The sequence below is a fragment of the Acinonyx jubatus genome, chromosome B2, assembly GCF_027475565.1.
Source record: "Acinonyx jubatus isolate Ajub_Pintada_27869175 chromosome B2, VMU_Ajub_asm_v1.0, whole genome shotgun sequence".
NCBI classification, from domain to species: domain Eukaryota; kingdom Metazoa; phylum Chordata; class Mammalia; order Carnivora; family Felidae; genus Acinonyx; species Acinonyx jubatus.
In genome coordinates this window covers 21,448,241-21,474,000 of record NC_069385.1, presented here as the reverse complement: position 1 = coordinate 21,474,000, position 25,760 = coordinate 21,448,241, and the positions used below count along the sequence as shown (strand labels likewise).

At 37.0% G+C, this 25,760-nt stretch overlaps 1 protein-coding gene and 1 long non-coding RNA gene across 14 annotated transcripts in view; both read left to right on the top strand.

Moving 5' to 3' along the window:
• UTRN (utrophin) overlaps nucleotides 1–25,760 on the top strand; it is a 511,459-nt gene that overhangs the window by 411,261 nt on the left and 74,438 nt on the right. For all 13 annotated transcript variants that reach the window (XM_053222143.1, XM_053222139.1, XM_053222141.1 and 10 more), the window contains 4 exons: nucleotides 1,950–2,218; nucleotides 8,105–8,251; nucleotides 11,120–11,198; nucleotides 14,334–14,394. In XM_053222143.1, coding sequence (XP_053078118.1) covers nucleotides 1,950–2,218; nucleotides 8,105–8,251; nucleotides 11,120–11,198; nucleotides 14,334–14,394 — 556 coding nt within the window. The remainder of the gene's footprint in view (nucleotides 1–1,949; nucleotides 2,219–8,104; nucleotides 8,252–11,119; nucleotides 11,199–14,333; nucleotides 14,395–25,760) is intronic.
• Nucleotides 14,430–25,073, top strand: LOC128315488 (uncharacterized). Its single transcript, XR_008298292.1, has 2 exons — nucleotides 14,430–14,535; nucleotides 14,583–25,073. It is a non-coding gene; the product is annotated as an uncharacterized LOC128315488 (long non-coding RNA).

The following is a 25,760-nucleotide window of genomic DNA, read 5'->3' as shown; positions in this document are numbered from 1 at the left end:
TAAGTAGCATTTATTTATTTTACATATTTTATGTTATTTATATATAAGCATATAAAGTATAAACATAAAACATTTTATGTTTATATAAACAAAATATATTACATATAAGTGTTATGTATTTCTCATTTTCTATTTAAGGACTTAAATAAGCTTTGTCTAATGGCGTATCTTTCCTCTAGTATTGTTGGACTGGACTGTATCACAGTTCAAGCATTCCTAGAAGCTGGGTGTTTGATTCACTTGTTTTCCTTATTTATCACTTGATGGTGGGTTCAGTCTATCTGTCTATCATAACACAAAATCTCATTGTAATCAATTCAGTTGCAGAGGGATTATTCAGGACGCTCTATAGCTTCTAGCATTTCAGCAATGCAACCCCGAGTTCTGTGGCTGCTGAACTCTTCATGGTCTGTTTGGTTCCCAGACGTTTATTACAGCTGCTTTTAAGTCTAAATATTGATGTCGAGAATTTTCTGGAAATTTAAATAGATAAAAATATGTGTTCTATCCCCTTGCACTTGACTTTTAAATAATACTAAAGAAAGAGGGACAAATATATGTTGCATATGAAAGTTAGTGTTTGGGAGAGCTTGCTTTACTTCATCTCACCAGGAAGTTCCATGAACTTCCATTTATATTTACAAATAATTTGAAATATTTTGAGGTAAAGTTGCAAATGCAACTGATACCAAAAGATAAGATGTTTTTGCAAAGAAGAATAAGCATTTCTATCTTAAAATTTGTCTACAGTTTCCTTGTATTGATTTCCTTGATTGTATGTTTCTGACTGGCCTCTGTTTTTAGTAGACAAACAGGACAATCCTCCAAGCAGAGAGGTAAAAAAGGGGACACACCTGGAGGGAGCACCTGAGTGGCTCAGTCAGTTAAGCATCTGACTTTGGCTCAGGTCGTGATCTGACAGTACACGAGTTCAAGCCCTGCATCAGGCTCTGTGCTGACAGCTCAGAGCCTGGAGCTACTTCAGATTCAGTCTCCTCCTCCCTCCTCTGCCCCCCCCCCATCAAAAATAAATAAACATTAAAAATTTTTTCAAAAAGGAAAAGAAAAGAAAGGGGACACCCTTGAGTGATGAGAGAACTGAGGCCCAGGAGTGTTTAACTGGAGATCCATCTAACCTGATCTAAGGATGTCTGCTCTTGTCAGCTTTCTCATCTCTGTGTTTCTGACAGTTGGCTTTGAACTTAACTTTCGTTTCTGTCTGTATCTTTTGCTTGTCTTCTAGACTCTTCCTCTTTCTTCCTGCCCCTGTCCTATGGCAGGGCCTTTCCTGTCTGAAGGTTTGACTTTATTTCAGACATTCTGGAAGCTTTCTTGCTGTATCTGAAATATTTGGGATGATCCTTGAAATTTTGCTGTCTTCCTGTTAACATGTTTGTGGACATGCTACATGTCTGGGCTACAGAAAGTGCCCTATATTAAAGATGAACTGTCAAACAGATTCAGCGACGATGCAGTATCTAAGATACATTATTTGTCTTCAGTTATTTTTTTTAAGGAATATGATAAATTAATCTTATTTTCTCAGAGTCTTTCTGCGTAACTTAAAGCTATTTCTCTCCTAATTATACTTCCCATTTTTATTTAGGACAGTGAAATGAAATACTACCTTTGGATTTTATATAACTAGATATATGCTAAAGAAAGATTGTTTTATTTTTTTGAGTCATTTTGTTACATTTCAAGGTTTGTAAATATATTAAAATTCAACAGTCACCAAAACTACCAGACCGCTCATTACTCTAACTTATTTCTTCCTTTGAGAAGTAATAGGGAATCAGTAGAAGGACTATGGAGAAACTTCTTCCCCTAGCTTGTGTAAACTGTGTCTCCATGCACCTATCAGCACCCCTTCAAAAGGTGGTGTTCACACTTGGCTATTGATCAAGCTTCCAAATATTCTTCTTCTTCTTTTTTTTTTTCAATTACAGAATTGACTCCTGAGGAGAGGGCCCAAAAGATTGCCAAGGCCATGCGCAAACAGTCCTCTGAAGTCAAAGAGAAGTGGGAAAGTCTAAACGCTGTCACTAGCAATTGGCAAAAGCAAGTAGACAAGGCATTGGAGAAGCTCAGAGATCTGCAGGGTGCCATGGATGACCTAGACGTTGACATGAAGGAGGTGGAGGCCGTACGGAATGGCTGGAAGCCCGTGGGCGACTTACTCATCGACTCGCTGCAGGATCACATTGAAAAAACCATGGTCAGCATCCCTGTCTCAGATAAAAGATTTGAAGGAATGTTTTATTGTTAAGTATAACACAAAGAGAGCCACATATAAAACCCGTTTTAAGGGAGTTTATGAAATCAGTCCCATTACAACTCCACCAAAATCAGGCTATAGAGCTTTCCCAGTCACACAGCAGATGTTTTCCATATGCCCCTCACCATGGGAACCCCCTCCCCACCAAAATAATAATTAATGAGATTTTCACAATAATTTACTCTTATTCTTCTTTATACTTATTTTTTTAACCAACTCTGTGTCTCTAAACACCGATGTATTTTTTTTTTAATATTGTAGAGTCCCTTTTAATCCCTAGATCTCCCCTCTATCCTTTTTTTGTTTCCTTTGCAATGTATTTGTTTAAGAAACTGAATTGTTTGTTTTATAGTATTTCTCACAGCCTGGGTTTTGCAGTGTGGCATCCACATGGTGACCCTGGGCAGGTTCCTCTCTACTCTGTAGTTCCTGTAAATTGGTAGCTGGATTTCGAGACTTAATCAAAAACATGCTGTTTTACTGAGGACTCTTATGTAAAAACTTTATCTCACTGTCTGAGTGTATTATGGAAGGATTAGTTTAGCTATAAATTTTGTTTGTGGTCAGGAATTGCCCAAAATTAAGGATGATAGATCTGTGGTCTAGAGCCCCTTTGGTTCCCATATTCTAGAACATATCCAGAAAAAAAGTTAATAGAATTTAAGCAATAAGAGACACAGTAGTAGGGTTTATGGTAGCCTAGTGAACTATATGGTAGGTAGTCATGAACCAAATCAGAGAATGCACCCATGAAACATCAGAAGCTGTTAGATGACAATATCAATATTGTGAATGTGATTTTTATTGCAAAAGATACATATCTTTTGTGCACAGACATTGGATAACACTTTCCCTTTGTTTTATGCGTGCGGCTAAATAGGAAAGTGAAGGGTCTAGGAAATGAACTGAGTATGCAGGCTAATTATATAAGTAAATATATGTACATGTAGACATAGGATAATAATTGAGGATAATGATAATAATTAATAAGCATTAATTGAGGCTTTCTGTGTGCCAGGAACTATTCTCAACCAGTGTACCTCAATACCTCTTTTAATCCACATACCAACCCCACGAGATAGGTGTTGTTAAGCCCATTTTATAAATGGCAGAAGTGTAGGGGCACCTGGGTGACTCAGTTAAGGGTCCGACTCTGATTTTGGCTCAGGTCATGATCTCACAGTTCGTGAGTTTGAGCCCCATATTGGGCTCTTCACTGACAGCTCAGAGCCTGCCTGGGATTCTTTCTCTCCCTCTCTCTCTGCCCCTCCCCTGCTCCTACTCATTCTCTTTCTCACTCTCTCAAAATAAATAAATAAACTTCAAAAAATGACAGAACTACAGATATTGCCTAAGCCCACACAGCTAGTAAGTGGTAGAGTTTCCGTGATTTCTTTCTTGCTCTTTCTTCTCTTTCACTGTAGAAACCTCACTCATATTAATGTAATTAAGCACAACTCTGATCAGCTCTTTGAATTCAGTGCTTTGAAAGTTACAGATTGAACTTGAAACTTAAAAAAATTTCACTACTAAAGAAGCATTGGTGTCTCCCGCCTTTCATTATAAATATGCATAAATGTGCAGAACTCTATGAGTTAAGTCAGCTTCCTCTGACAGCTCTGGTCTCCTGAAAGACATTTCTGTGGATGAATCTGAGTTTAAAATAATGAACCGAAAATAAAGCCTTTCAGTATAGGTTCTTTGGAAGTGACACACACACTTCTTGCCATGTAAACGATTTTTTTTTAACGCTGGAAATCTTTAAGTCAGTAGTTTCTAAACAGCATATTTTTTTGGACTACAAACATGCCTCTTGGTTAGAACAAGAATTTACCCATTTGAATTTGAAAGTGTGAAGTTTTAATTCAGGATGACTAGTGTTGAAGGAAAAAATGAAAAGTTGTATCTGGCCTAAAAGTTGTTAAAGGCCTAAAAGTTTGGGAGTTGTTAATCCCATTTGATTAAAGAAATTACCCACTTCTGCACCTAGATTCTTTTGTTCAATTCACTGCTTAAGTGGAAAGCCAGGAGAAATACAGTTAATAGTTAAGAGAAAGGAATAAACTGTGGATTAAAATATTTTAACATCTTATTAGGAAAAAAAGAAAATAAAACCCGCATCTCATTAAACCAAGCAAAATGGATTCAAAATCTGGGATGTTTTACATGTACTCTATAGTATACGCCAAATCCCCCTGAAGCTGTTGGCAGGTGAAAATAAGTACTGATTATTGCTAAATATTATTAAATGTGTCAAAGCAACTGGAAAACAAAATCTTTGGGGGTAATCAAATAACCTTCATGCCCTAAAATTATCCTTAATCATTCTTATTTGCCAAATATACCCCTTACAACAGGAGAAGCTTTTTTTTTTCCCCACATCTGCCATCAGGCTGGCAGCACCTTTAATACGAGCAGATGTTTCTGTTTTGATAGCAAGGAAGACCACATAGACTTTTATTCTCCTACAGGAAAGTGCAGCAAACATGATACATTGGTTCTTAATACTAGAACACACAGCAGATCTGCAACCATTTTAAAACTTGCTTTACTTCAGGGCCCTTAATTTGAAAACTCTTTAAAAAGCAAAAGGTAAACTTCCTTAGTAGAAAGGTTCCTTACTTCCACAAAACACTAAACCACAAAAACAAAACCCAATGACCATGGTGGTCAAAGGTCTTTTAATATTTTCACCTGTGGCTTTTAAGAGAAAAAACAGTATTGTTACAGAGGAAAAATTAAAACTCCTTGATGCGCTGTAAGATTTTTTAAATCTGTCTTGAAGTTATAATCTAATTTTGAAAAATTTTCCCATCTTTTGAACTAAAATACTGTTCAAAAACATAAAAGCTGTTATTTTTATTATTTGAAGTTATAGAAACCTAAGGACACTTTCTAGCATTTCATTTTTTTTTTAATTTTTTTTTTAACATTTATTTATTTTTGAGACAGAGAGAGACAGAGCATGAATGCAGGAGGGTCAGAGAGAGAGGGAGACACAGAATCTGAAACAGGCTCCAGACTCCGAGCTGTCAGCACAGAGCCCGACGCGGGACTTGAACTCACGGACGTGAGATCATGACCTGGGCCGAAGTCGGACGCTCAACCGACTGAGCCACCCAGGCACCCCAAGCATTTCATTTTTTTAATTATGCTTTTCTTTTAAAAAAAAATTTAATGTTTATTTTTGAGAGACAGAGACAGAGCGTGAACAGGGAAGGGGCAGAAAGAGAGGGAGATACAGAGTCAGAAGCAGGTTCCAGCCTCTGACCTGTCAGCACAGAGCCCAACACGGAGCTCAAACCTATGAACTGTGAGATCATCATGACCTGAGCCAAAGTCAGATGCTCAACCGACTGAGCCACCCAGGCACCCCCCTAGCATTTTATTTTTAATCTTTGATACCTACAAAATACAAAGACATTGATTTTAAAAGCTGATTAAAATTCTTGAGTCCTCCCAAGTAGTCTGGTAGAGAATATTAAGGTATAATGTTCAAAAACAACTGAAGAAACCTTGAAGGATTTGAGTTCTGTCATTATTCTTAAACTGAATCTGAAGGAACTCAGATCCCTTCCAAGTCCCAGCAGAAACCTTTTCTTTCCCCACCCTAGTCCCACTTGTGTCTGCTCTAAGCTTCCATGTTAGCAGCTCATTCTTTAGACCTAGAAGGCCTCTGTTATCATATTAACTGCTTTTCTCGTTGACCTGTATTTGTGAGTCTGTGTGCACATCTGTCATCCATAAAAGACCAATGCCTGCAGCCGTGGAGGAAACTGATCACAAGTCTAAAAGCCTCTTCCTTCCATTTTGCAGCAACTGAGATGCCTTTGTGAGCTTCCTTTCTTCTGCCTGATTTTGAAATGTTGATACTTTCTAGGGTTCTGGCAATATTTCTTACTTTACACACATTGACTTACATGTTCACTGTTTCAAATGTCTTCTACACACTGCTACCTCCTACGTGTATACCTTTCATACTGTGAGCTCTGGGTCTGTTCTTCTGACTTTCCATCTTGAGTTTCTTCTTGTGGCTTTTGAGCATGTTTGAGAATTTTCAAACACTAAAAAATATTCTCTGATTTACCTAAAATGAATTTCCTTATTAAAGTTATATTCATAATGCTATTTTGAGTTTTATCAATGGTAATGATTATTTTTAGCCTACACATGTTATATAAGGGGGAATTATATAGGTTAACTAGTTTTGGAAGAGAGAAGGTTTTGAAGAGAGAAGGGAGAAAGGACATGGTTAAAGAGGCTTTCTTTTTATAAGCATAATGGGGATATCAAATTAATACTTCAGTATTCCAATAAAAGTTCATGATCTTCAGAACACTCTGATATATAATATTTCATTACCTAAACTTGTTATGGGGGAAACGGGAGAAGAAAGGAGACTTGTAGACATATGCTTATCTCTTAAGGGGTGGGATCATAGAAGTGATACAGCTTGAGGGCTGATACCAACTATATGTTCAGGACACCTAACACATGTAAGTTCAACTTGGTACATAATTAAGTCTGATTTTGTGACATACTAAAGAAATAACAATATACTGTTCTCTTGTGGTATCTCAGTTCTTTTCCCAACTGTATATTGGCTTAATCTTGCCATGGATATCATTTTTGTGGGCCTTCATCAATAGAAATGAATTCTCCCCTCTTGTATTGCAAACTTTGCGCTGAATACTAGAGAGTGTCTATTCTCAAGAAGCTTCTATTCTTCTTGAGGGACATCAAGTATATGGATGTACTAAGAGCTCTGGTAAGGAATGATATGATATTTAAAATATGTAACAACTGGCTTGTATGACACCACACAATCAGAATGGCTCCCACTTATAAAACTGAGTCTGTGTGTTTGGATGTGTGCTGGCTTAAAGTCCTGACTGGGTTCAGGAAGGCAGAGAGAATGCTGCAGAACATGTAGAGGGGTCTCCAGCCAAGAATGCTGAGAAGAGCCTCAGGAAAATCTTCCCTGAATTAGAATGGATGGGTGGGGCACCTGAGTTGAGTCTTTTAAAACATCAATTGGATCTAAGCAAAGACTTTGTTGGAAAAAGGGAACATGAACATAGAGGCAGGCAGAATTATGTGGAGAATGGAGAAAACTGTGTTTTCATTATTCTGTTTGCTCTTATGGGACGAATTACTGTCACTGGCCCAAAATATCTTTTGTTTTTTTCTTTCTCTCTTCACATACATCCTCCACTCCCACCTATGGCATCTCTCTGTACTGTGCCAGAGGTAGCATTTGTCACTAAGCCTCATTTACCTCTTTTCTTATGTACCCTTCTCTTCCTGCCCTTCCTCTAACCACAGTGATCATCAGTGATTTTGAAAGGATCAAAACTTACCTCTCGAGTATATAATAGTCATAGGTTTTGTGGTTAGGAAAGTTGTTCTCACTGGCCAATATCTCACTTAATTTTAAATGGAAGTGAAGATGGAAAACATGAAATTGAAAGTAGAATCAAGACTAGAAATTAGGAAAGTGGATAATAATGGCAAACATTTTCCAGATGAAATTACATAAAATGGTAGATTTGCAGGAAACACATAATCATTTCTTTTTTTTTTTTTTTGCATTATACTTTGCATTATAGTTTTTCTCTTTGTGCACCTATTTAAATTCTCCAGGTTATAAAAGATGGCTCTGTGCCTGGTGGTCCCAATTGCTAAAGACCTGGACTGAGCTGTCAGCTGTTGCCAATGGGCTGCCATTGGCAGCTGATCTTGCCATTTTCTTTGAAGGAAAGTTCAAAATACTACCTTCTGTTATATTCTTTTCCAAGAACATCATTTTTGTTTTTATTCTTCCAGGCATTTAGAGAAGAAATTGCACCAATCAACTTAAAAGTTCAAACAGTGAATGATTTATCCAGTCAGCTGTCGCCACTTGACCTACATCCATCTTTAAAGATGTCTCGCCAGCTAGATGACCTTAATATGCGATGGAAACTTTTGCAGGTATCCGTTTATCCCTGTTCATAATCCAGCTTTATACCCCAGTAGGTCCCCAAACCCTGTCTCATTATTCTACCACACACTATCGTTTTCTCTGTCTTTGTTGGTTGTATTTGATAACGGATTTGTAGCATGTAATATAATCAGATATTTGTCTTTCCATATCTTGAACCCAAAGGCCTCATTTATTTATGAATATTGGTTTTAATGTAATTTTATGAGGTGCTATTCGTGTGATATTTGTAGAAAACTGCAAAGGGTCAAATAAAGCAATTGAAACCTGTGATAGGTCACAGAAACATTTTCCATAATGGCTCATTTTTATTACTTTAATTGTGTGTGTGTATGTTTTTTTCTTTTGAAAAGTTAAGAAATCTCTATCTTTCTTCCACTATGTGCTATTTAGGCATCTTGTTCATCTTTTCCAGCTAGCACATTTGTACTAGTGTGGTGTTTACTTTGGGCTTTTAGGTCTTTGCTGCTCTGATGCAGTTATTTCAGTGACTCTGGATAGTACTTGCTCATCCCAGATTTAATAGAGCCACACCCAGAAGGACTCTGTCGTGTTAGTAGGTGTCAGCATTTGCAAGTCACTACACACGCTGGTCAGTCATTTTTTGTGTGTGTGTGCAGCCTTTGCAGAGCTCTGTCCTGTTCAAGGGCCAGCTCCTAGGAGTTATGATGATCACTTTATTCCCCCCTGAAAACTAGCAGGATAATTTTAAGTGGAACATTGAAAAAAATAACTCTTATTTCTCTCTATCTTTTGGGCCTAAAATGCAATATTTAATGAGATAAATATGCAATTTGAGGTGGTACACAAAAGCATTTTTATTTTAAAGATATACTATTTTACAGCATACTAGGTTTCCTGAATTAACCCAAATGTTGAAATACCCAGTGGTTTGTATGTCCTTCATGAAGTTGAAGATGTAAGAAAAGAGTGCATAGTATTAGTCGTTTCTGTGTTTGAAAAGAGTGTTAATAATCTGGGATTAGTAAGGCATGAGCTGTTAAACTCGTACCTGCTTTTCTAGTGAGTGGAACACAGAGGCGTTTGACTTTTACTCCTTTTATCTTCTGCTCCATTTCTCTAATTCATTACCTTCGTGCAGGTATTCCTGTGGTCCATCCTGATGGCCTTCTGCTTCTGTTATCACTATCTTCAATGATTAGAAGTCAAGGAGTACATTATGCTTGAAGGAGGATGTATATTCTCTTATCCTTATCTCTGAGTCTTGTAACTGCTAGAGTTCGGATGTTGCTGGTTGAATAAGGGGAACGAATCTATGCTGGCAGCAACGTCACTATATTTCAGGACTAGCGTCTTCTCTTCTCCTGAACATAGAGTATGACGTTTGAATGCTTTTTGGCCTTAATGAACGAAGCACTTGCTAATGTAATTTAAATAGCTAACCAGGAGAAACGCGAGCTGCCCAGTGAGCCAGAGATATACACGTTTCATTTAAAGGCCGCCGAAAATACGATTGACAATCCAAGCGGACCAGCTGACTAGCACTACATAGACCAGGACCAGGGAAAAGAAAATGCAAGTGTCAGTAGGCTGTGTACAGTTGTTATTGATTTGCATTTAGTTTCTCGGTATACCAACTTTGCATTTTCATAACAGAGAGCTAACTGTGAGGACAAATCCAGAGAGTATGCTAATTGACTGGTATACACTTGAATACCCCCACATCGAGATGATTGGACACAAAGTTGGAGGCAAATAAGGCATTCCCTACTCATATATCCTTTCTCTCTCCATCTGTCTCTACCTGTCTATGAATCTCTCATCTAAGTCTGTCTCTTTGTCTTTCTGTCTTTCTGTCTTTCTGTCTGTCTGTCGTCATCTGTTTTTTCCCTTGGGGTATTTTATTTTATTATTATTATTATTTATTTATTTATTTTTTACATTTATTTATTTTTGAGAGACAGAGACAGAGCGTGAGTAAGGGAGAGGCAGAGACGGAGAGAGACAGAATCCGAAGCAGGCTCCAGGCTCTGAGCTGTCAGCACGGAGCCTGACGCGGGGCTCAAACCCACGAACCGTGAGATCATGACCTGAGCCAAAGTCGGACGCTTAACCGACTGAGCCACCCAGGCACCCCTTATTTTATTATTTTTAAAGTTTATTTATTTATTTTGAGAGAGAGAGAGAGTGCAAGCAGGGAAGGGGCAGAGAGAAGGAGAAACAGAATCCCAAGCAGGCTTCGCACTCTTAGTGCTGAGCCTGATGCAGGGCTTGAACTCACAAACCATGAGATCATGACCTGAGCTGAGATCAAGAGTGAGATGCTTAACCAACTGAACCACCAAGGTGCCCCTCCCTTGGGGTATTTTAGCCTTCTTTTCCATTTGTTCCCTGTGACACTTTTTACCACCTTCCTTACAAAAGAGAGATGAGTAGCCACTGGCCATGGCCACATCTTGACTTTAGATGCCTTAGCGCTTTACTGCTTTCAAGGCAATAGAGAGGAACAGGAAAGCAAAAGATCCTGGCACCAGATGAGCTGGCTGTGGATACCAGTGCTGTCAGGTGCTAACTTTATGTCCTTGGACAGCTCTTTGTGTCCCAGGTGTCTCATCTGTAAAGTGGTGATAATATTAAATAATACCTAATACGGCTGTTGTGAAGGCTAAAAAAGTTAATTTGTATAAACTGCTTAGAAGAGTTCCTGGCACTATTTGCTGTCATTTGGTACCAGAAGAAGTCTGTTTTAATCCCAGTACTTTGATTCCGGAGATAGAGGAGTCTATACAAGCAATCATATCTTGGGCTGTAGCATCATTTAGGATAATACTTAAATTAAGTATGTTATTAAAGTCCTTGTGTTCAAATCACATCATTTCTTGCATGTGTATGTGCAGGTTTCTGTGGATGATCGCCTTAAACAGCTTCAGGAAGCCCATAGAGATTTTGGGCCATCATCTCAGCATTTTCTTTCTAGTAAGTACTAATAAACTTCACTGTTCTCATTAAGTGAATGAATGAACATGTTCTTTTCTTTTCCCTCAACAAGCCATATTCTTTGCTACAAATATATTTGCTTGTGTAAGATAAATATATAAAAGGAAGTATTAAGATCAATTACAGTATTGGTTATTGGTTATTAAGGTAATAATCTGGTCACGATCGAAAAGTCTTTGAAGTGGAGCAAAACTGAACTCATTCTTAGCTATGGTTTTTCCCTGTACTATCTGCTATAATAACTAATGTATTATCTTATTACCATTGCTGTATCATAAGTCAAGGTCATGAACTTTGTCACATTAAAGAAATCTTTTTATATTTTAAGATTTCTAATTTTTCTTCTTAAAAAGCATTTATTAATTTAAAATGCACCTGTAGCTTTAGAAATAAATTTAAAAAAACTCCACACAAATCTTTGAAATTTTTGTTTATTAGGTTCACTGTGATCATAGTTAGCTTTTCTCCTGGTCAAGTATTGCCAATTTAGCCAAACCATATATGTAGATTTTTACATAATATTCTGCAACTGAAGTTTTTAGTTTTATGGATTATTGATGAGATCTTATATAGGTAATTTGAGCTCCTACTTTATTTTTCACTCCCTACTTGGAAAACTAAAGAATGTAGGATTTAGAGTCACCGAAATTGAGATGACAATATTAATTCTGCATTTTATCAGACCTGTAGGTTGCTGAAAATTCATTTCTTTGTCTTAAAATTATGATAATCATACTTATTTTTTCTGATCGCCTTAAAAATTAAGTGAGAAAGCATACTGAGTTTCACAGGCACCTTTCACGATTCTTGGCACCAATGCTTTCACTGACTTAATTTTTTTCCTTTTATTTTCTCTGGCAAACATGTCAGAAAAGTTTGTTCAACTTAGTTTAAGTGAAAGTTTAAAACTTAAGGCAAAGCTTATTTCCCGCTTATGATAACTTATTTGTATCTTTATAATAGTAGAGAAAACTGAAGTGATACCATGTCTTCCAACTAAATTGATTACATTTATATTTTCCCTTAATCTTTTGTCATGGTTGGTAATCTGCATTACCTCAGTTCAAGGTCAGGCTTTTCTCTTTTCACAGTTTCAAGAATCTGAATTAGTCATTTCCTGCCCTTTCTGTCCTATACCTCTCCAGGGCTCATGCACCCCCTTCCCGTCCCCCTTCCAGCCTCCGCCCACCCACACGTGTTTTCTGTTTCACACACCTGAGCCATTAGATAGCCTGTCTTCGAGTGATTGTAGTACTTATTGGAATATACTAGGTGCCAGGATGCATTTCTAAAGTTTGGATGCCATCAGTGTTGATAAAGTAAGTAAGTTTGCAGTATATTCATTAGGTATGAACTACATCGTATTTCCTAAACTTAATGTTATAGAGTGTAAAGCTCTGTGCTGAGACCAAACTAAAGAGCGATTTAACAAATAATTGTGATTCTCCTTTTAGTTCTAAGTTGAGTTATCTCTTCGTATTGATGAAACCCTACACTTTCACCTAGCAACCAGCCTTCCATAATAAAAATCCAACTCATGTTCTTTAGGAAATGAAACGTGGTAAAATTCACATGCACTTTGTGAAACGTAAGCACATTGCCTTTTATTGTCTAGAACTGATAGTCCAAGGAGGTCAGAGTTATTCAAATCAAAACAATTACTAAAATCAATGGAGAAGTGTAAACAAAATCCCAATTAATAAATTGAGTAATTGTTATCTCTTGCTGCTTGGAATTGTTGCCTTTATTATATTCCTTGGACTTTAGCCATGGTTATAAAAGGAGTCTGTTTAGTTAGACACAAAATAAAAACTGACCTATTAGCCTGGTGCCAACACTGAAATGAGGTTGGCTCTAATGAGAGATTTAATATACTTAGTTCCACATGTTCATCACCCTTTTAGATTTTCATGGACATAGTTGGAGAAGGGAGTGCTTACATGTTATAAAGAGAAGAATCATTGAATAGAAAAATGGCTGAACTAGTGGTCAGAAATCTTGAAATCATGCCTGAGCTCTGCCATTTATTTATGGGGCAAGTTATTTCATTTCTAAGTATTTATTTTTTATTTTGTTTTTTCTATATTTATCAAATGGAGCTCTAATATGTATTTGTTGGCCTTCTTATCGGTAGATAAATTTGAAAATGCTTTGCAGAGGTTAGAATGCTTTATTTTTGTAAGATATTAATATGACATGAAATTCAGAAAAAAATCATTGATGACAACTGGCTATATGAGAGTCTAGTGATAATTGCAAAGGTTTGTTTCTTTGCAATGTGTTTGTTTATTAGTTCATTTAGCAAAATTCCTTAATAGCCCCAGCTTTACATGCATAACTCTTCTTAAGTAAGTCTTAAAATAATTGGCTTATGTAGGAATAATATGTTTTTATAAGTAAGGAATAACAGGAATTATAAAAAATAAGTACCTCAGTAAAACAAAACATAAAATCACAATCATAGTGATGTCTAATGTAAAAGTAAGAAACTATATTTTGTGTGTATTTCAGATTAAAGTAAGTATTTGGGATTCTTATATCCAGATAATTACTTTGTTTTTTTTACAATCCTTTGCCTATGTTTATCTTAATCTTTCCTTTTTAAAATTCATCCAGATGAGTTTGTTTAAATGCCATCTGTCCTAGATAGTTACTCCTGTGAAACAAAGTAAAGCACGGTATTAATGATCTGGAAAATTCATTCTTGAGAAATCTAGTTTATAATCTGGATATACCAGGTAAAATTAATTTTGGTTTTAGCTTAATCAAAAAATATGTACAGAGCACATTTTCCAGATAGCACTAAGTTTTAAATTGGGGTGGTTGTAAATAAAAAAAAAACCTTGATTTTTAAAAGTATTTTTAGCAACAGGTTCAATTAGTTAGAGTTGGTCTTAGAAAATGAACCTATGTTGTTTCTTTCCTTGCTTCAAATGAATCTTTAAAAAGCCACTCTTTGTTTAGCCCAGCAGATTTCATAATTATAGGAATCCAGCTCAAAAACCAGAGCAGTTCTCGGTGAATTTGCTGTAAAATGTGTTCAGTTGTTTTGCATTATGCCATAAGGCTTTTTGGGTGAGCAGTGTTTCCAATAACCTCCCTTTGTTTCTTCAGCTTCAGTCCAGCTGCCGTGGCAAAGATCCATTTCACATAATAAAGTGCCCTATTACATCAAGTAAGTTGATTTTAATTCTCCTTTATGATACAAAAAGTAAAGTTATGTTGATAACTTAAGAGGCTTTCCTCTGTAACTTTCGAAAGTGGAATTCAATCCTACTATCTGAAGGAAACTATATATATTTAATATTTAAAAGAAGTTAGCTTAAAAATCAGAGTAATATTTGCAGTTTATAAGTTTATGAGGTTCATTTAAAAATCAGAGTAATATTTGCAGTTTATAAGGTTAGGGCTGTTGGCATGTTTAGCATATATATTTTTTTAAAACAGATATTAAAATATTTGGGGAAAATAACAAAATTTCTAAACATGTTGGACTCTTGGGGCGCCTGGCTGGCTCAGTCAGTAGAGCATGCAACTCTTGATCTTGGGGTTGTGAGCTCAAGCCCCACGTTGGGTATAGAGATTACTTAAAAATAAAATCTTTAAATAAATAAGTATGTCAAACTCTTGACACAATGATGTTTCTCAAACTGCACTGATTGTAAAGAAAAGGAAGTCAGAGGCTGGGTAAATTGATGTGTCTTTATTGAGAGAAAGTTTATTCATCTGATCCAAATTTAAACCATTCGAAAAATTTTTACATTTCCATTACTATAAAAATAACAACAATAATAATAATAGTAATAATAATAATAAATATATAGCAATAGTTACAGCATAGAGAATTTTAATTTGTGGGGTGAATATTGACTTGAATATTACAGGTTTAGGCATAAATCTGATGTACTGCAGTAGACAGAATCATGGCCCCACAAAGATGCCCACGCCCTGATCCCTGGATGTGAATATTAGGTTAACGTGAAGATGGAGAAAGGGGCATGAGTCAGGGAATGCTTGCAGCCTCTCAAAACTGAAAAAGGCAAGCAAATGGGATTCTTTTAGAACCTCTGGGGAGGAACACAGACCTGCAAACCTCAATTTTAGCTTAGAGACGCATTGATTTTGGAGTCCTTTGTTACAGGCAACAATAGAAAATGAATACATGTACTATACAAAATAGGGAAGTCAATGAAATTATTTGAGATTAAGTTATTTTACTCAATTGACAAGGCATTTTTATTATATGAGTTTTTAAAAATGTTAATTGGATCCAACAAGGCGGATTTTTGTTTTTACTGGATAAAGAAAATATTCATTCTCTTGCTTGATTGTGTTATATAAGTGGTTATCTGTTTGATTTGGCATTTTGAAAATCTATCTTTAATTTTAGCACTACTACTAAAAGAGGAATTTCTGTATGTAGGTTGGTTATATAGGACTAGAAAAGACATTGTCTAAGTCAGAGTTTCACTGATTTGGGTTTTTTATAAATTTCAATATATATATGTGTGTATATATATGTCTATATATGTATATATATGTGTATATATGTGTATATATGTGTGTGTGTGTATATATATATATATGTGTGTGTGTGTGTGTGTGTGTGTATGTATATATTTAACGATGGCCAATATTTTTAATGTGACCTGTAGGATTGTAGCATCCCAAAATATCTTCAACATCATTAATGAAAAATTGAATTTTCTTAAATATATATAGTTTTAGTGTTAACTGTCTTTTAGGACTTCGAAATATGTACTTAGAAATCTGCTCGGATATATAGGGTACATAGGATGAACTGTCTTATTTCTAGAAAACTTTTTAACCCGGTTCTTCCATTACCTGCTCTGTTATGTAACTTAACAGTTTATTTCTTCATAAACAAGTACATCGATCTCTGGAGGTAGGGTTATATGAGCCAGTATTTCCACATGAATTATTATGAAAAAATTTTAATTCTCAAATAAATTAATAAGCAAGTAAATAATGAGTGAAACGCTTTTAATATACACTTCCGTTTGCATGACTGCACAACTAAGTAGAGGAAGAATGTTAAAAACAAATTTAGCATGATTGTCATGCAACTAGTTTCCTGGAGCATATTAGGATGTATTAATTTGGCCAAAAAGAAAGTAAGAATCAGGAAGAAATTTAGTTATATTCAATATGTGAGTATACAGTTTTGTATACTCTAATGCCAGAATATAGCAAGAAAGTTGAAAGGAGAATGGGAAGAGCACGCTGTCTTTATTTCATGTTTTAATTTTACAGATTAGCTAAAACATACTTTGATGGCTTCCCAATGCATTTCTTTCTCTGTAGGTATTTATTTTGAGGTGTATCACAGTGGTTCTAGGACTCATTTGTTTCTATAAAAGGATAGAATATAGATCTCATCTGTAAGAGTCTGGGTAGCATAAATCCTTCTATGTTAATATCTTAAGTTGAAACTCATATCTTTAAATTATATTTGCTGCTTCAAAGGTAGACCTTCCAAAGCTGATCTAGTTATTTTTTCTTTTCTAATATAATCCAATGACAGCTCATTGTTCTATCGGTTTAAGGAAACCTGAAATGGCTCTTGTTGCCTGCATAATATACAAAAAACTACCCATAAAAGCCAGATTTCTTTCTGTCTGAATTATTAGTCCTGTGTTTGTGGGGCACCTGGGTGGCTCAGTCGGTTTAAGCGTCCGAATTCGGCTCAGGTCATGATCTCATGGCTCTTGAGTCCAAGTCCCGCATCGGGCTCTGTGCTGACAGCTCAGAGCCTGGAGCCTGCTTCGGATTCTGTGTCTCCATCTGTCTCTGCCCCTCCCCTGCTCATGCTCTGTCTCTCTCTGTCTCAAAAATAAATAAAAACATTAAAAAAAAAGTTTAAATTATATTTGCTGCTTCAAAGGTAGGCCTTCCAAAGCTGATCTAGTTATTTTTCTTTTCTAATATAATTCAATGACAGCTCATTGCTCTAGCAGTTTAAGGAAACCTGAAATGGCTCTTGCTGCCTTCATAATATACAAAAATCTACCCATAAAAGGCAGATTTCTTTCTGTCTGAATTTTTAGTCATGTGTTTGTGGTTTGCACACGTTTTTCATTTCCTCAGCTAAGTTAATATCCAAGGAGTTTCAGGCATAAAGGGAAGAACAAGTAAAAGCTTTGGGTTGGGGCACCTGGGAGGCTTAGTCAGTTAAGCATCTGACTCTTGATTTCAGCTCAGGTCATGATCTCATGGTCATGAGCTGGAGCCCCTCGTCAGAGTCAGGCTCATGCTGGGTGTGGAGCCTGCTTGAGATTCTCTCTCTCTCTCTCTCTCTCTCTCTCTCTCTCTCACTCTCACTCTCACTCTCTCCCTCCATCTGCCCCTCCCATATTCATGTGAGCACACTCTCTCTCTTTCAAAAAAAAAATAATAAAAGCTTTGGTTTGAACTTTCCTAATAAGTCACATTAATCATATAAAACTCATTGCTTCTCATTTTGATCCAGAAATAATAATGACAGTTAGTCATAGTGGGTGATAACAATTATCGAAATGAATTATATTTTGGATTTTCATTTGCCAGCCACTGCACTAATCCTGTGCATGGATTCTCTCCACTGAAGCATAGGTACTGTCATTACCCCCATTTATAGGCAAGGCTTAGACAACAGGCACACACAGAGCTTGCTTGAGTCACACAGCCAGTACATGGAGAAACTAGTGTTCAAACCCGGGGACTGACTCCAGCTCCTGCCCTCTTGACCACTGTGAACCACAGCATTGGTTGAGGTAGAGAACAGAAATTTTTAGTCACGTGGACAATTTGGGTAGATGAAGGCTTATATTTAGGAAGGAGTGGTCAGGTGGAGAAGATAGGAGCAAACCTTTTTTTTCATACTATGGACTGGTTGCTATTTATTACGCACCTACTATGTGCCAGGAATTGAATGCAGAGCTAATTTTCATAGGCTAATTTCTGTCAGGTAGTATATGCTTTATATGTTTCAGGAAATGTCACACCACAGTACCGTAATGGACAAAGGTGCTTTCCTATAGGTAGAAAAATGTAGTTCTCTACAGTCCTGCCAGTTGGATCTTGACAGGATTTCAGAGGTAGGGGAACAAGGTCTGTGGCCCCCCACTACCTTTCCTCATTTACATGGTCAGAGATTTCTGTCATTGGATAGATTTCCATCCATGAGCAGGATGCTCAACAAAGCTGGCTCATAAGTCCCGTAGGGCTTTTAGCTTAACTACAGAAATTTAAAAAAAAATTTAATGTTTATTTTTGAGAGAGAGAGACAGAGAGACAGAGTGTGAGTGGGGGAGGGGAAGGGGGAGGGACAGAGAGAGGGAGACACAGAATCACAGGCAAGTCTCCAGGCTCTGAGCTGTCAGCATAGAGCCCAACGACATGGGGCTGAACCTTACAGGCTGTGAGATCATGACCTGAGCTGAACTCCAGTGCTCAGGTGCTCAACCGACTGAGCCACCCAGGCACCCCAGGGCTTTTAGCATAGATGTCCATCCTGTTCATAAGTCATACTCTTTCATAGACTTTAGTAAGGTGAAGTTAGGAAGTATGGTTTTCCTTTCTCCCTCTACGATGTCATCTCTGAAGCCAGAGTGCATGACTTTTCAGTAAGCTTTAGCCTTGGTAGAAATGATTACACTGCTCTCGTGACAAGGCTTCACACTCACATCTTAACAGTCCTCTGGCTCTATTTTTCCCATGAGAATCTGAGGTGCAGACCTAAATTCTTTATAGGATTCTAGGTGTTCTCCTACACACAGCTTTAATATGAACATTTTAGTAATGGCTTCTTAATTCATAATATATATTGCATTCTCTAAAACTGACATCCCCCAATATTATAGTGTATAGTCATCAGAATATATGATCTTTACCTTCAAATACCACTACTATGCATACTCTAGCTTACTCTAACTCCCCTTGATGAACAGGTCTAAATCAGAATTTTCCTTAATTTATTGTATCTCCTATATAGTTTCCTTTTCTATTCTTGTGTCCATTAAGGATAATTCCCCTTTCTTGCCTCCCAAGGGCATTCTCTGCTGCCCTAATCTGTCAATTTCTGGGGAAAATAACAGTTTATAGCCGTAAATGAAATCTTGGAGAGCGAGTAGCTGTTCTTTATAGCAGTCATGCAGTTTATTTGCATAAACTGTATATACTTGTCTCATTATATATGTACAGTCTAAAGGAGAGAATTAATGCTTCTATCTTTAGAGGCATCACGGTCCCCGTTTAAATGATGTAGGTGAAATATTTCTTCCTTAAGAAAGAGCAGAGAGGAGTGGCAGCTATGGGATATCCAAATATTCAGCCTAACAAGAAAGTCAAAGCTAACAAAGGCGTAGTATAACAAGACAAAGAAGAAATTAACATAAAGCATTTTATCTTTGAAGGTTGCACAAAACTCCTCCCCAAACCAAATAAATCCATAACAAAGATGTAACTAACACTGGAAGATAAATACAGTTCTCTCCGAAAGGCCTCCTACAGCTGTCTTCATCTCTTTCTTCCACCTTAATCAAGATGAGAGATGGCATCCTTTCAGTGCCAGATTTTTTAAGTGGAGAAGTCTTGGGGCACACTTTGAGTCTCTTTCCAAAAGTAGAGCTTGCACTTTGGTTTTAATATGAAGAAATTAATGAAATAGAGCCGGAGAGAATGTGCTGGAGAGTCGATTTTTCCAAGCAACAGTCTGGGACTTTATCTGTGTTGCAAATAAATATTTAAAACTCACTGGGCCAGCTCTGCTGGTGAGGAGGTAAGAAAGAAATTGCTTTATGAAAGAATGTAAGCACCTTGGGAATCCCTATACCTCCTACACGTGGGGGCAGCTTCAGACTAGTGGGCACACCTTGGCTCATGAGAAAACTGACAGTGGACAGCCTGACCTGCAGCAGCCTCATGTTGGCAAACTGTAACCAGACAACTTCTAGTGTATTTACCACTGCCCTGGGTTACTGAGATAATTCAGGTGGAGTTGACATTGTCTGAGAAAGACATTGACTAGTTCAAGACTTAAAAAGGTATTATCTTTCCTGCCATTCATCTATACATTGCTGAGGCCAGAGTTACTCTTACCATGGAGTGGAATTTCGGCTTGGAATCTTATAGATTACTCAGCTCCATTGTATTATAGTAGCACCATCCGCCTTACTGTACAGTTCAACCTTTAGGGTCAGGGATGCAATTAATAAAATTCTACCATATAGCACAGAGAGGTCACTGTAGGGCCATTAGGGAGGAAAAAGAAATATTTGTACTTCGATCTGTAAAGATTAAATTTTTAAGATAGTCATGGAAACTAGCAAAAGTACGGAAGTAATGATCAAATAAATTGTGAAATAAATAGAATATCTTCCTCTGTATGGATTAAAAAGTAAAATGATACAGTAAGATTCAGTACAACCATATAGAAAAAAAATCACAGTTAATTTCTCCTTTAAAAAATATATGTGAAAAAAGATAAAGTAGTAAATTTTTTTTCCAAAACCAAATAATATACATTCAGCTTAAAAAAAAAAAAACTAGAAGGATACAATGATAAATTCAACTCTAGTGGGAGTTAAAATCATGGAGTTAAAATCTCAGGCAGGAGTATACAGGACTTCCCAGGGCCAACTCAATAACAGATAACCCACAGGAATATTGATTAATGTTGATTAATGGTCTTATTCTTCCAGTTTGAGAGCTTAGAGGAACGTAGAGTTTGGGTCAGAGGTGAGGCTCTGTCTGAGTTCTGGACCCAAGCAGAGATACTACCAAAATAAGGCTTCCCTGGGTTTATTGAGTGTGTTGCATGCTCATTCTTCTGGAAAACCTTCCAGTGTCCTCAAAACAAGTATCATCTGAAGCTCCTCTCACACCCAGACACATCTGTTTTGGTCATGAATTCTACTTTACTTAAAATCAAACACAAGCAAACCTTGTCAAGTACAACGAATTTTTGTAACAAATTGTTCTATCAATCATGCCTGGAATATTGACATTTGTATTTTAGAGTGTGCTGCAGCCTTTGTTTCTGTATAGCCCTTTACACCCCTGTGTCTTTGAACCTACCTCTGACTATGAAATTATTTTAAGTGTATTTTATAGTTGAAGCCAATAGATTTGAAGGTATCCATTGTTGATAGTTTAGTCTTCCTGCCTTGCGTCTTCATTATCATGACAAGCTAGTGGCATTTTCTAAGGAAGACTCTATGCTTTAACAATATCTATTATCAAGTAGAATTCTATATCTTCTTTTGAATTTAAACAGAAAGGTTTTTTTTTCCTGGAAATGTTGATATTCAAACTTTAAGTTTTCCCTTAGATTTATTCTTATGTTTCAAAAAATATAACCTGGCTTTCCTGCCTTTAAAAGTCTGGAAGATGGCAGAAAGTATTTGAAAGGGTTTAAGACGCTCTGTATAAACCTGAGGAACACATAAGTTTCCTCCCCATACAACTTCCTCACTTCCTGCCCAGTCCATCCCCCACTAGCCCCTCAATACAGTCATGCACACAAGCACACACACTCGGTGTAAGAATCTGCATACTGGCAGGACTACTCCATATTCTTCATATATTCTGGTCTCAAGTGAAACAAAGATTGGGGGAATTATATTTTCCAGAATGAGAATGTCACCTCTTAGATCTTTAAGAAGATAAATAACTCAGATAAATAACATTGCATCAGATTGCCAAAATTTGTTTTCACTCTGTATACTTGAATCACCTGAATGCAAATTGATTATTTGGGAGCTCCTGCTTGATTCCAGTATTCCTATATATTACTTCCATAAGCATATGTAAAAAAAGTATTAGCAGAGCCTACAAAAGCCTGTGTCAACTTCATTCTGGAGATTTTTTAACAGCAACTCTTAGCTTCTACTCCGCTTTGTACTCATGGCATTGTTTTTCTCTTCCTGATTTCTCCCCACCCTGAGGACAGGTCTAGTGAGTTGAAGACAGAAAGGCAGCCACTCCATTGGACAACATGCAGTTCACTGGTAATTTTGATAGGGCTAGTTGGGTAGAGGAGTGAATTTGGAAACTGAGTGAAAGTGGGTTCAGTAGTGAGTGGGACATGAGGTTGTGCACTACTCATTGGAAAATTTTGTCAAGAAGAGAAAAAGGATGGTAGGTAGCAGCAAATGTCAATTCAAGGTAGGGATGAAAGTATATAAGGCTAGCAGATCCTTCAACATTTGTATTCTGAGAATGGTCTTATTGAGTCAGGGGAGTGTTAAATTCAGCATAAGGGTTTTTAAAGAAATCTTTGGGAAGAATTTGCCTTTGGTAGGAGGGAGGAATTCCTCGGTAAGGAAGGGAGAAGAAGACAATCTGGCAGATGGAAGGACCTTTATTGATTTGGTGGTGGGAAGATGAAGGAATTCGAATCTGGTGGTTTCTAGTTTTTCAATGAAGTGTGAGATCGAGTTAAATGATATAAGGCAGGGAGGGAAACTTACTTAGGTTTGGGAGAAAGAAGGCAGTAGTAAATTGTCTTGGGGTCTGGGAAGCAAGTTTATTAGGGAATGTTGTGTGGTTGCCAGCAGTTGGACATTTGAGGTCTGAAGTTAAATATTTAAAGTAAAATTAGTCTGTCTGTTGAATGATTTTCTCCAGCTGTATTCATGCACAGCTGCTCAGGTCCAGAGAAGGCAAGTAATTGAGCTGATCTGTGCTTGGGTTTTGCCAGGAGTGAGAGGGAAGCAAGGCAGATGAGATTGTTTGTAATGATTATAATGATGGACCTTGGACTCAAATTTAGACAGATTCATCAGAAAGATTTTAAAATCTCAGTCATGCAAGTATACTTCCATATTAAGAACTCAGGCTTAAAATCCGACCATCTGGGTTCAAATTCCATTTCTACTACTTACCATGAGACCTTGAGCAAGTTCTCTAAATGCTCTCTGCCCTAGTTCCTTCATTTGTAAATGGAGATACTATTGGCACCTAATTCATAGAATTTTTATTGAGTTAACACAAAGAAAGAGTTCGGAAGAGCACCTGGAACAGGCTGGACACTCAAATAATAGGCTATTATTGTAATTAATGTCATGCATCCCGACCTAGTGTGTCATCTTTGACTATGCACAGCCAAGAAGAACTATTTCTCTTTCTGTGATTATCTGAACAATATGGGTTGTGCTTTTTCTTACATTTGTATTTTTAATTAACTGACTCACCTTTAATTTTTTTCTCTTGTATGTCTTTAAAATTGCAATTTAAACGAAATGACACATGGCAAAACTCACAAAATCCAGTTTCAAGCATAAAATTGAATAGATAAGTAACACATAAAGGTGTTTGGCTAAGCGTCAGTTTTGGGGTAAGCAGGATGCCTTCTCGTCATCTTTTAAGGTTTTATGGAAGAAATGAGGCCACTCTAATTAGGACAAATGGGTTTTAAAAAGTGTCTTCCCCAGATTAGTCTATTGCCCGGAAATCAGTATCTTATCAGTCTATCAAAATTACATGTGTTTTGCCGTTAGTTCATTGTCTCCCATATCGGACCATGTCGTTTCACAGCATTTTTGTGTTCTTTTCATTGGTGTACAATCTCATTTGTGTTTTACTTTCTGTGGCTCATCGGAACACGTTATGAATAATAATGGGTATAAACATATATCACTTATTAACCTTACTGGTTTACTGTCTCCTCAAAGTCCATAAAATACAGAGAGCACATGTTATCGTAGCTGTGACACTTTCAGAGGGAAGGGGTGGGTACTCTTTTAAAAAGTCTACAGGATAGCAAGTACAAACTAGAACTGACCAGGGCATTAAAGGATGATTTTAAAAACCAGGTAATGGAGATCTAATACACAGCACGGTGATTACAGACAATATTATTGCTTTAATATTCAAGTTTTAAACTTCAAAGTTTCTAGGAAACTGGATTTTAAATATTGTCACCACACAAAAGAAATGAGAAATGATAATTATGGATAGAGGTGTTAGCTAACACAACTGTGGTAATCCTACTGCAGTGTATACGTGTATCAGACCAACATGTTGTACACCTGAAACTTATACAGTGTTATATCACAGTTAAAAAAAAGAAAAACAACAATTTAAATAAATAAATAATGGGTAAAATCTTGACTCTCATACAAATATGAAAAGAGCATGTGTCAAAGATTTCACTTATCTCACTAATAAGGGAATGGGGAGAAGTTATAACAGGTTCCAAGGGGAATACTAAGAACTGCATCCTTAGTCAAACAAGGGATGCTAAAATGAGTGTACCAATAGGTGCGAAGCTGACAAACTGGTCAATATCCACAGGACAATAATCAGTTGCATCCCAGTGGACACAATTTGCATTTCTATGGACAAGAGCATTTGCACTGCTATCATTTTCTTCAGTTTGCAGAGTTTAAAATAGTTCAGGGACAATTTAAGCTTCATAGGACACCCACTGATTTTTTGGCCCCATCAGAGGCCTTCCCAGTTTTTCCCCACACGAGCAATCCTGGCATGGCTCGGCACCCAGGTGACACGTCACACATTCTCTAGCACGTGCTTCATGTGATTTTGGACTTACCTGTTCACTGCTGCTTTGTTAGATTTGTTTACAGTTTATCAAGCTGTACGATGTTAGGTTCTACTCCTCTTTCAGATTTGAAGTTGGCCAGAATCGAAACTGTTGTTGTTTTGGAGGCAAAATATGCTACTTTCATTCTGTTTTGGTTGCCTACTCTGGGAGGACTTGGAAGCATTTGGGCCGGATAAGCTGAGTGATCTGCAGCTGTTCAAATACTTAGAGCCTTTGGGTTGATTGTGGATTTTGCTTTAAAACCCTACCCCACTGAAAAAAAAAAAAAAAAAGAAAGAAAAAGAAAATCCAACAGCCAACTGCATCTACTACTTTTTTTTTTTTAACTGTTGTTTGGTAAGCTGCAGTTATACTTTTGTAACCAGAGGCTGTGTTTATTTTCAGCGTTGGCAGTTCTGCCTAATGAATCAACTGGTACTGAATTCACAAAGGGAGATGCCGTTTCCCTCCCTCCATCTGTTTGCCAAATGTGTGTGTTCCCTCAGCTCCTAGTAGTGGTTTCACTAAGAAGAGCCATTAGCAAGCAAGTCTTCTCATTGAATTCTCAGCCGCTGCCACGCTGCCTTATGGTATTTTCCCTTCCTGGTTCCATAGGAGCTGTTTGCCAAAGCTCCACGTTTGTGATTCTAGAGAAAGAGTACTTACATTTGTTAAGTATGAAGTTTGGCTCTGCGTTATTCAGAGCTTTAGTTTGGTTATTGAGCTTTGATTTGGTCCTTCACGATGAGATATCTGCCTCTGGACAGTAGGGTTGCCATGGGGATTTAAATTACTCAGTAGAGACAGGGGTTATGGGAATACTGGTAGGCTGGCTAACCCTGGAAGCTCCTGATGACTTGTTTTTGAATTACACTCTATTTCCAGCAAATCCTTCTTTAGTTCTTGTTCATGGTAAGAAGGAAGTTATTCTATCAACAAAATTTGGAGGTAGAAGTGTCTTTATTTTTTGTTTTTTGTTTTTTTACTTTTATTCA